Below are 11,846 nucleotides of genomic sequence, written 5' to 3' on the forward strand. Positions count from 1 at the left end.
ATGTCGCATTACAGTATATAATGTACTGGTTTTACCTATCTGTAACTGAGTGTTTTTTGACAGGACTGCTGACTATGTATATCCAAGTTCAACTAGAACTGTAGCAGCATGGATCTTATCTCTAGTATTTGCACTGTGAGCTAGTGAATTTTGTATTTACTTCCCTTCTCCATTTAATCTTTCATAAATACAAGCTAATGTGACATCGTGTGTGTCTCTTCTCCTAAAATTGGATGAGAAATCACTAGGCATCCCAGTTTTTTATTGCTGCCAAATAGCTAGCATGAATTGGTCCGTATCGTCATCAGGAGTTGAGTTTGACTCAAGTGAGAATTTATCTTAGAAAGCGATGCAGACTATATTCAGAATTTATGAAATTGATTGTTTATGCCTTTGTGATGAGTTTGCAAAGTAAAACAGACTTATTTTCTCTTTGAAGGCATTTAATAGTCACTTTGCTAGCAGCCTTTTGGAAGAGAATTTTATTAGAGGGTTGCTATGCGATAAGAGACATTCATCCTCATAAGACACTGTAAATGTATCCTTTGGTTTAGGGAGGAAACATTCTCCGGTAGGATGGTGTTACCTTTCATCACTTCTTGAGCAGTTGTTCCCTCTTCCCTCAACATGCACAGGTAGCTAGCTTATTGGCCATCCATATGTGTGACTCCCCAAGACCACAGTGAAGAGCTACTTACCTTTAATTGTGCTTTTTTGAAAGGTTATTTGTGTATTCATGATATGTTAGATATTTATTCTATCCCAATGGCTGCTATATGGGCCTTTAGAACTATGGCAGGATAGCAGAAACTATTCCTGGGACCATATGCATCACCCAAAAAACTTGGCTCTGGAATATTCCATCTAGGCATTGCACAGGTGTAGAACTCATAGTTGTGAATTCCCAGGTGAGCACTTGAAAAGATAAGTAATAAATTCTATACTATTGGAAAACTTTCCTTGAAAACAATAGGAGATCTTCAACTATTCTTTTCTGCAAAGAATGTGGGCATATGCATGGTCCATGCCAAGAGAAAACATCTTACATCTTTTTTGTGTTCTTTTCCCCTTTCAGGCTGCTTTCTGTTACTTAAGGAAAAATGAAATGTTCTCAAGGAAAATTCTTTGTTTTCTTTTTTCCTCTTCCTTTTAAATCCTTCTGAACTCTTAAAAGAAAAAACAGTCTCCTGTTTCCTCTTCTGTTTTTCTTTGCTCCTCATTGCAGTAGCAAGAAAGAATTCTTTGAAAAAATATGAAAAGAAAAGAAAAAAGAACCACAGGTCAAAATGGTAGGACACAAGAAGCAATTTATTAGAAACCCCCATGGAATTTTCTGCTGTGATTCCTCTTAGCACATGATTAAAAATATTGCGAGAATAATCAGCTGCAGTTTTGGTTGATTTGTAGTCTGGAAAAATCCTTCAGTTAAGCAATTCCTGCAAAGAAATGAGGCTTTCTCGACTTCTGGTGGAGGCATGCACTGTCAAAGAGAAGATAGGGTCTGGCTTCTGGTGGGGAATGGTGGACTGAACAGCTGTGCCCGCGGGCTAAGCAGGCGGAGCTGACAACACAGCAACTTTTTTCGAGCTCAGGCAGGTTTTCCTGAAGCCCAGAAACATTCTCCAGATAGAGAATGCCTGGAATCACCCCATTTGCCCTCTGGATGGCTGCTTGTAGCCAGAAGATGGCAAATAGTGGTTCACATTCAACTGGTAAGAGCTTTTAGCCAGGAGGTGGGGCTGTCATCATTTTCCAAGCCACGCTGTAGCCTTAAAGGGACACTAAGACCAGGCACCCCATTTCTTGTTTTGTTGTTTATTCGTTTAGTCGCTTCCGACTCTTCGTGACTTCATGGACCAGCCCACGCCAGAGCTTCCTGTCGGTCGTCAACACCCCCAGCTCCCCCAGGGACGAGTCCGTCACCTCTAGAATATCATCCATCCATCTTGCCCTTGGTCAGCCCCTCTTCCTTTTGCCCTCCACTCTCCCTAGCATCAGCATCTTCTCCAGGGTGTCCTGTCTTCTCATTATGTGGCCAAAGTATTTCAGTTTTGCCTTTAATATCATTCCCTCAAGTGAGCAGTCTGGCTTTATTTCCTGGAGGATGGACTGGTTTGATCTTCTTGCAGTCCAAGGCACTCTCAGAATTTTCCTCCAACACCACAGTTCAAAAGCATCGATCTTCCTTCGCTCAGCCTTCCTTATGGTCCAGCTCTCGCAGCCATATGTTACTACAGGGAACACCATTGCTTTAACTATGCGGGCCTTTGTTGTCAGTGTGATGTCTCTGCTCTTCACTATTTTATCGAGATTTGTCATTGCTCTTCTCCCAAGGATTAAGCGTCTTCTGATTTCCTGACTGCAGTCATCATCTGCAGTAATCTTTGCACCTAGGAATACAAAGTCTTTCACTGCTTCTACATTTTCTCCCTCTATTTGCCAGTTATCAATCAAGCTGGTTGCCATAATCTTGGTTTTTTTGAGGTTTAGCTGCAAGCCAGCTTTTGCACTTTCTTCTTTCACCTTCATCATAAGGCTCCTCAGTTCCTCTTCACTTTCAGCCATCAAAGTGGTATCATCTGCATATCTGAGATTGTTAATGTTTCTTCCAGAGATTTTAACTCCAGCCTTGGATTCCTCAAGGCCAGCTTGTCGCATGATGTATTCTGCATACAAGTTGAATAGGTAGGGTGAGAGTATACAGCCCTGCCGTACTCCTTTCCCAATCTTAAACCAGTCCGTTGTTCCGTGGTCTGTTCTTACTGTTGCTACTTGGTCGTTATACAGATTCTTCAGGAGGCAGACAAGATGACTTGGTATCCCCATACCACTAAGAACTTGCCACAATTTGTTATGGTCCACACAGTCAAAGTCTTTAGAATAGTCAATAAAACAGAAATAGATGTTTTTCTGAAACTCCCTGGCTTTTTCCATTATCCAGCGGATATTGGCAATTTGGTCTCTAGTTCCTCTGCCTTTTCTAAACCCAGCTTGTACATCTGGCAATTCTCGCTCCATGAATTGCTGAAGTCTACCTTGCAGGATCTTGAGCATTACCTTACTGGCATGTGAAATGAGTGCCACTGTTCGATAGTTTGAACATTCTTTAGTGTTTCCCTTTTTTGGTATGGGGATATAAGTTGATTTTTTCCAGTCTGATGGCCATTCTTGTGTTTTCCAAATTTGCTGGCATATAGCATGCATTACCTTGACAGCATCATCTTGCAAGATTTTGAACAGTTCAGCTGGGATGCCGTCGTCTCCTGTTGCCTTGTTATTAGCAATGCTTCTTAAGGCCCACTCAACCTCACTCTTCAGGATGTCTGGCTCTAGCTCACCGACCACACCGTCAAAGCTATCCCCGATATTGTTATCCTTCCTATACAGGTCTTCTGTATATTCTTGCCACCTTTTCTTGATCTCTTCTTCTTCTGTTAGGTCCTTGCCATCTTTGTTTTTGATCATACCCATTTTTGCCTGGCATTTACCTCCAATGTTTCTAATTTTCTGGAAGAGGTCTCTTGTCCTTCCTATTCTATTGTCTTCTTCCACTTCCGCGCATTGCTTGTTTAAAAATAATTCCTTATCTCTTCTGGCTAACCTCTGGAATTTTGCATTTAATTGGGCATATCTCCCCCTATCACTGTTGCCTTTTGCTTTCCTTCTTTCTTGGGCTACTTCTAGTGTCTCAGCAGACAGCCATTTTGCCTTCTTGGTTTTCTCTTTCTTTGGGATGTATTTTGTTGCCGCCTCCTGAACAATGCTGCCAACTTCTGTCCAGAGTTCTTCCGGGACCCTATCTACTAAGTCCAGTCCCTTAAATCGATTCTTTACCTCCACTGCATATTCCTTAGGAATATTAGTGAGCTCATATCTAGCTGATCTGTGGGTCTTCCCTAATCTCTTTAGTCTGATCCTAAATTGTGCAAGAAGAAGTTCGTGATCTGAACTACAGTCAGCTCCAGGCCTTGTTTTTACCGACTGTACAGATGTCCGCCACCTTTGGCTGCAAAGGATGTAATCAATCTGATTTCGGTGTTGTCCATCTGGTGAAGTCCATGTATAAAGCCGTCTCTTAGGTTGTTGGAAGAGAGTGTTTGTTATGCAGAGTGAATTGTCTTGGCAAAATTCTATCAGCCTGTGTCCTGCTTCGTTTTGTTCTCCCAGGCCATACTTACCTGTAATTCGAGGTGTCATTTGACTGCCCACCTTAGCATTCCAGTCTCCTGTGATGAAAATAACATCTCTTTTAGGCGTGTTGTCCAGTAGTTGCTGCAGATCCTCATAGAACTGCTCTACTTCAGCTTCTTCAGCATTTGTGGTTGGGGCGTATATTTGGATCACTGTGATGTTAGATGGCTTGCCCTGAATTCGAATTGAGATCATTCTGTCATTTTTTGGGTTGTATCCAAGCACTGCTTTAGCCACTTTACTATTAATTATGAAGGCTACTCCATTTCTTCTGTGGTCCTCTTGTCCGCAGTAGTAGATCTGGTGGTCATTTGATGTGAAGTGGCCCATTCCAGTCCATTTCAGTTCACTGACGCCCAGAATGTCTATCTTTAATCTTGACATCTCACCAATAACCACATCCAATTTGCCCTGGCTCATAGATCTTACATTCCAGGTTCCAATGGTGTGTTGATCCTTAGAACATCGGATTCGCCGTTCACCACCAGCACCGTCGGCCGCTAGCCGTCCTTTCGGCTTTGAGCTAGCTGCGTCATCACGTCTGGGGCTAGTTGAGCTCATCCTCTGTTCCTCCCCAGTAGCATTTTGACCATCTTCCGACCTGGGGGTCTCATCTTCCGATGGTATACCGACATATCTCTGGTTGTACTGATCCATTTAGTTTTCACGGCAAGAATACTGAGGTGGGTTGCCATTACCTTCCCCAGGGATCGCATTTAGTCTGACCTCTCTGTCATGACCTTCCCGTCTTGGGTGGCCCTTCACGGTTTAGCTCATGGCATCATTGAGGTGCTCAAGCTCCAGCACCACGACAAGGTAACGATCCTTTGCTGAAGACCCCATTTCTAGATCACCAGTTTATATGTATTTTTAAAGTATGCATATCCTAAGAGAGGCTTTCTAGCGAGGAGAACTGGTTCTCTTGGTGCTTATCGTTATTTGTGGGAATACTTCTTAAAAAATCTTTTTTAAGTTTTGGACTTTACTTTGTTTTCCTTCCAAATATAAAGGAGGATTGAGAGTAACAATTTGTCTCCTTGTTTTTATTTTTGTATTAAATTCAAAGATATTAGCATTTTCCTACACTTGAATCAGCTGATTTGAACCTTCAGTTTTCTGTTTCTATTTTCCATTGGGAACTGTCTGCTTATCTCACTTTCGCTTGTGCAAATACATTTCGGAACTTTTCCATATCTTCGACTTTCGCTGGTTAAGCTCCTGGGAGCACCGTAATCTACAGCCTGAGACATGGAAGATTTTAAACAGATTTTTTCTGACTTCCACCAAGATTTTAAACAGATTTCGTCTGACTTCTACCAAGCTTTTATGCAAGATATTCAGGACATTGTGGATAATACGAGATCTAAAATGTTCCATCAGGCTGGGGATGTGGTGGATGAAACTGAGGAATTCAACAGTGGTAGAAACGTTTCTTCTAAGAGTGAGATTGGGGTTTCTATTGAGTTACTGGATGAAGATATAGTGGAGTTGGAGAAATTTGAGAGAGAGAGATCTGCAAGCAATAAGTGAAATTGACTTCCTGGTCGAATGCCATGAAAAAGAAGGGGTCATTATGTATGGGAGTTTTTTTGAGGAGAAACCGGAATTTTTGAGGAGGGAGTTGGCTTTTTGATTTTTCCAAGAGAAAAGCTCTGTGCACATTGTGGGGATATGTAAATGCTCTGGTTTATTTTGAAGTGGGATAAGGGTTAAAGATTGTCTATATGGTTTGCTTTAAGGGTTTGACTGATGTTAACTATTAAGTATAATGGCAGACAATTTATGTACTTTTCAATTTGATTTTTATCATAGACAGAAATGTATAGAATAGTAGTAGGAAGGGAATAATTTAAAAAGTATTATCTTTGGGGGGGGAGTTGTTCAGGAGGTCTAGATGATTTTTTTGTTTTGTTTTAATATAAGGGGGAGGTGTAACCATATTTAGTGATTTTTATTATGTGGTAAAGTGGAATGATTTATAGAAATAATGTGGGTTTAATATAGAGTAAGAGATAGATTATGGAAATTTTTGTATATCCTTGCTGTTAAAAGTCGGAAGCCACATCTTTTTGTAATTTTGGAAAAAAAATTCTCTTGTGTTTTCACACCTTTTTAGTTCCTTTTCTTGTTTTGTAGTTTTTTGTTTTTTCATAGCTTTTATCTTTGTCTTGAAACTTAATAAAATTTATTAAAAAAAAAAAAAGAGAGAAGATAGGGTCCATGTCTGGAGCATCACAATATCCTGCTGAAACTTTTTAACTGATTTATTTTGTGGATATTGAAAGCGTCCTTGTCGGAAGCCATGAGGTTCCAGAAAAGAATACAGGATACAGCTTGTATTACTCCCAAATAGAGAGCCAGTTTGTCCTAGTGGTTAAGGCTCTGGGCGAGAAACTGGGAGAGTGTGAGTTCTAGTCCCGCCTGAGGCATGAAAGCTGGCTGGGTGACTTTGGGTTAGTCACTCTCAGATCAACTCACCTCACTTGGTGGTGGTTGTGCGAAATAGGTGCAGGAAGGAGTACTAGGTATGCCCCCCCCCTTGAGTTATTTATAAAAACAATAAAGATGGGATTAAAAAAATTTAAAAAAATAAATAAACAGTTTTCAAAAGCCTTTAATGATTTTTCTGGGTCCAGTTTCTCCCCAAAATATTATCATCTCTGTTCCCTTTTTAATGGACTGTTGCAGAATCTGATCTTAGTGATCAGTTATGGCATAACATGGAGGAAAAGCTTTCAAATGAAAGGATTTACCTCCCACTTCTGCTCCCTCCCTATTTATACCTCCACACCCTCCCTGCTCAAAATCAAAGGGAAAGGAACATTGCAGGGCCACACCCAAGCCTATTCTTTCACATTCTGAGGAATCTGACAATGAAACCTTTGGTTTTCATTATATCTGTACTTCTCCTCAGCTGTATTTTTCAGATGACAAGGACAAGGTATGATCAGAAGAATCTCACATTAATAACAGTGAATTCTATCTTCCTTTTGTCAAGGCTATGTCTTCCTTATATTATAGTTGTCTCCCAAATAATCATAGGTGCTTCCGTTTTCTGGAACTCAGAGTGATATGCAGTATCATATTTTCCCAGAATTATTTAATAATACAGTAGGAATGTGCAATATGTTAGATTCCATCTTGAAAAATGTGTCGAAGATTGCAAGAGCGTAGATGTGCAGACTGCTGTGACATGGATAATTTCTGGACTTAAGTTGAACAAAGATCTTACGAATTTTAAAAATTTCATGCGACTGATAATACCCATGTCTCTTTGAGATTGCTGAGTACCTTAGCCCAGTGGCTTCTTACGCAGAGCTGAGGGCTTCTGTGGCAATCAGCTGACCTGTTGCTTCCACATTTATTTTATTTTTTCCATAATTGTATTTTAGCTGTTAATTCTGAGTTTTTATGTTGGTGTCACATTTTGTGTGTGTGTGCCCTCAGGTCAGTGTTGGCCTGGCAACTTCCTAGGCAAGTCCCTGCAGTTTTCTTGGCAAGGTTTTTCAGAAGTGATTTGCCATTGCCTGCTTCCTAGGACTGAGAGAGAGTGACAAGGTCACCCAGCTGGCTTTGTGTCTAAGGCAGGACTAGAACTCACGGTCTCCTGGTTTCTAGCCTGGTGTGCCTTAACCACTACACCAGACTAGCTCTCCTGGTATCACATTACACCATTTCACTGATTTCTGCTGAGATTCACATTCAACTGAGCTTGGTCTAGTGGTTAAGGCAACAGGCTAGAAACCAGGAGACTGAGAGTTCTAGTCCCGCCTCAGGCATGAAAGCCGGCTGGGTGACCTTGGGCCAGTCATTCTCTCTCAGCCCAACTCATCTCACAGGGTGGTGGTTGTGGGAAAAAGAGGAGGAGGAAGGCGTATTAGCTATGTTGGCCACCTTGAGTTATTTATAAAAATAATAAAGATGGGATAGAAAACAAACAAACTACTGCAGTATTCTAGATTGTTCCTTCCTTGCATCAGAAAGGCTATATAACTATTTTCACAATAGGAGTATAACCAAGGAACTGTTGTACCTGGTCCTAAAGCATTAGAATAGACATTGGAAGATTTGTGCTAAATATGTTCATTAAGGAAAGCCCGAATGCTTTTGCTTGGAAAAAGTTGTCATGTTTTTATGATTTGAAACAGTCATATGATTTTGGCAGTATATAAATGAAAGAAACACATGAGAACGTATAGTTGGCTTTCATCATCTACACCACCAAAACGGAGTGTGAAACTGTGCCCTCAGAGCATAGGAAAATGCTGCAAGGGAAGAAGATTGTTTTGTCTTCTGGAGGTCTCTGAAAGATTGTATCTGCGTAGCTACGGTCTATGGAACATGGCCATACAAACTGTTCCTTTGGTAGCTTGGGGTATAGTAAAGCAACACAAGTTATCTTTGCAGATTTATCACTGATCTGTTATTGCTTTTAGTTTCTCATATGACTAAGTGCTGTCTTTATTTTTAGCCACAATTTTAAGGTAGGTTAAGTGCTGCAAGTATTCTCAGAAAACTTGAAGAGCTTAGGGCAAATCTTAATCTGAGACTAAAGTATTTTATGTAATGCAACATTTGGTTGTGGAGTTAGGGTTGCTGATGATTTGCCTGGGTTTAATATATTCTCTCCCTTCAATTCTTTTCCAGCTGCTGCAAGTCCATTACACATGTTAGCAACCCACGCATCTGCATCAGCCTCTCTTCCAACGAAACGTCAGAATGGAGATCAGTCTGAACAGCAAGAATTAAAACGGATCAAAACAGAGGACGGGGAGAACATAGTCATAGCTGTGAATGTTGAAACCCCACCTGTGGCAGTGAGTGAACAAAGCAACAAGAACTAGGAATGTGGAGGACTATGTCTTTTAAAAACAATGGTCCTTGGTGCCAAAAGGAGACATTTAAACATCTAAAATCTTGAACATGTTCTCTCATGGCGGGGAAAGGGGCCCTGTGACTTCAACTTTCAGCACTGAGAAACACAGGTGGCCTTAGAACTCCTTAATTTAAAAAAAACAAACCAGATGTCTAAAAGATCCTAGTCCGGAGGCTGTGACCCCTCCCCCTTCCATTTCTCCTTGCTGTTCTGAAGCGACTCTTTATACATATACATTGAGAGGAAAAAGTTGGGGAAGATAGCAACTTTAAAAACCTATTTTAAAGATTGGATATTGGAGTATATCACAGCATGATAAGTGCTTCACGTGATTGGATTTCAAACGATTGTATATTCCTCAAAGGGAACAGAGGCAAGGAGCCATTTCCAACATCTTGGCAGCTAGCCTTTCATAACAACCTACCCAATGCAGTTGTTGGTAGATATGCAGTATTTTGTTGTTCACATGTGGAATTAGAAATTTTTGATGTGTACTTTCATTTTTTTTCCCAAAATAATGGGGTCTTTGACATTTCAGATCACTCCATTTCTACTCCAGAAACTTTGGAATCACATAATACTTTTCACGTGAAATTTTGTTTGGTAAAACTGAATGTAGGGTTTTTTAACCAATGGAATGATTTAATTTTGTCCTGTTAAAGTTCAGATAAAGCTAATTTGTTACATCTGCAAATTTTCATATTTTAGCAGTTGCCTGATAAACTTAATCAAATTTTATTACCTTGTGTAGTGATCAAATGCTTCTTTGGGCTTGCATGTTACTGATTAGAAATACAGTGTAAATGAGCCGTTAACTGACGTAAAGAACTGCTATGAATTTGACCAGAGCTGCACTTACCTGTTTCTCTTTCTTGCTACCTTTTGCTGTTTGTTACTTTGTGTTGACTTTGTCCCTGGCAAATTTTTCCAGTCTAAAGTAAAACGAGAGTCTTGCATAATATTGTGTATGTTTAAAATGACAGACTGTTCTTCATTTAGAAAAACAAAAAAAATCTTTATCACATGTCCTTTTAAAAAGAAAAATATCTTGTCAGAGATATATTGAATATTTTTAAGCTAAGCATCCACCAATAGAAATATAACCTGATGAGTTTATCCTTAACTTTTGATGTCCTACAGAGGCCTTCTGGGGCCTTCATTAAACAGTAGCTATTGTGGTTTTCTAACAGTGGCTACTATAGTATAATAAATAGTTTTTTTTAATGTGTTTGGCAGTTGGAACATTTTAAAGGTTACTTCTCAGAGTTGTGCAAGTAGAATTCATGTTTCATTACTGAACTAAACTAAAAGCTGAGACTGTTCTTTTGTCCAATTCACATAGTGTCTTGTCCCTTTCACATATTTAAGGTGAGTTAAAGGTGAAGACTGGGCTTTAACCTTTGATTTGTCTTTTTCTTTTTCCTTTTTGGGCTATATTATTATTTATATGTTTTATCATTTCAAGAAGAATCTGTATTTTGATGATGGACTGAAATGGCTTGGAATGGCTTACATTTAGTCAGTTTTTGGAAATGTTTTATCAGAAGACCAAATATGAGAAATCTGTACCAAGTATCATGTTAACCCACACGGTAGAGCTGCTGTTAAAACTGTCAATGAAGATAATACATATTAAAAAGATTATGAAAAATTGATGTACACTAGCTGGATTTATAACAGCCACTATAAGCTGGGTGAAGCAAAACATTTTCTGTATCTGCAGCATTCTACTTTTTGTGCTGTGGTCATCTAATTCAGAAGTAATGATATTGCATTATTAATAAAACATTTGGTTATAGAACTACTATTTCATGAGTATTAGGCAAAATGCTGCAAGTTTTTGAATAAAAAAAATCTGGTAAAATGTTTTTTTACAATGAAATGGTTCAGACTTGGAAATTCTCTCATATCTCTGTAGTCTTTGTAGTTTATGAACTAGGTAGAGAAGTCAAAACAAAATTTGAAGACTGTTCAACTTATTGCCCTTACCCGTGGCTAACCTTTCTCTGCTTCCATGGCCATTTAAACCTGAGCAAGATATTCTAGAAATTGTTGCCTTTTCCTATGTTATTTGATTCTTAGAAATATTCGAATGGTGCTTGTCAAGAAAAGTAATTATAGGGCAGATTTACCATCTTCTCTGGTGGAAAGCTCTTCTGTTATGGCAACAGACTCCCCCCCCCCCCCGCCCTTCAAATCTGTTCCAGAAGTTTAGGGGATCTCCTGTTTCAGATTTTGAGGGCACATTGGGGGCCATGTGATAACCTTCATTCAGGGCAGGAGTCAAGCAGTGGACATGAATAAAGTGCTATGACCTCCAAATTACTTTTGTGATGGATGTTTGAGGTACTTGTCTTAGCTTTATTTTTTAAAATTTCCATCTGCCTAGCAGACGGGGGGGAAAAAAACAGCCATACTTAAAGTTGGGGAATTACTCTGCAAACAATTGCTTTGTTTTCTTACCAAGATCTTAACGCTCAGGTTTTTATAACCTAAGAGTTTGTATGAAAAATAAACACTGGATTGTCATAAATCTTAAAACTAGATTAATGTTACAACTGTTTCATTCATGTTGCATTGTAGGATAAGTACACATACAAAGCAAGAACTAAGATGTGCAATTATAGAATGCAGGTCTAGTAATGTTGCTTATGCAGATGATACCACTTTGATGGCTGAAAGCGAAGAGGAACTGAGGAGCCTTATGATGAAGGTGAAAGAAGAAAGTGCAAAAGCTGGCTTGCAGCTAAACCTCAAAAAAAAAATCCAAGATTATGGC

At 39.5% G+C, this 11,846-nt stretch overlaps 1 protein-coding gene across 1 annotated transcript in view; it reads left to right on the plus strand.

The window, feature by feature from the left end:
• The window catches only part of FOXK2 (forkhead box K2), a 50,400-nt gene extending 39,529 nt beyond the window's left edge, over positions 1-10,871 (plus strand). Inside the window, exon 9 of the mRNA XM_063292570.1 lies at positions 8,839-10,871. Within this exon, the coding sequence (XP_063148640.1) occupies positions 8,839-9,035 (197 nt within the window). The 3' untranslated portion in view covers positions 9,036-10,871. The remainder of the gene's footprint in view (positions 1-8,838) is intronic.
• Positions 10,872-11,846: the final 975 nt, after the last annotated feature.

Source organism: Candoia aspera, chromosome 2, assembly GCF_035149785.1.
Source record: "Candoia aspera isolate rCanAsp1 chromosome 2, rCanAsp1.hap2, whole genome shotgun sequence".
Classification (NCBI taxonomy): Eukaryota; Metazoa; Chordata; class Lepidosauria; order Squamata; family Boidae; genus Candoia; species Candoia aspera.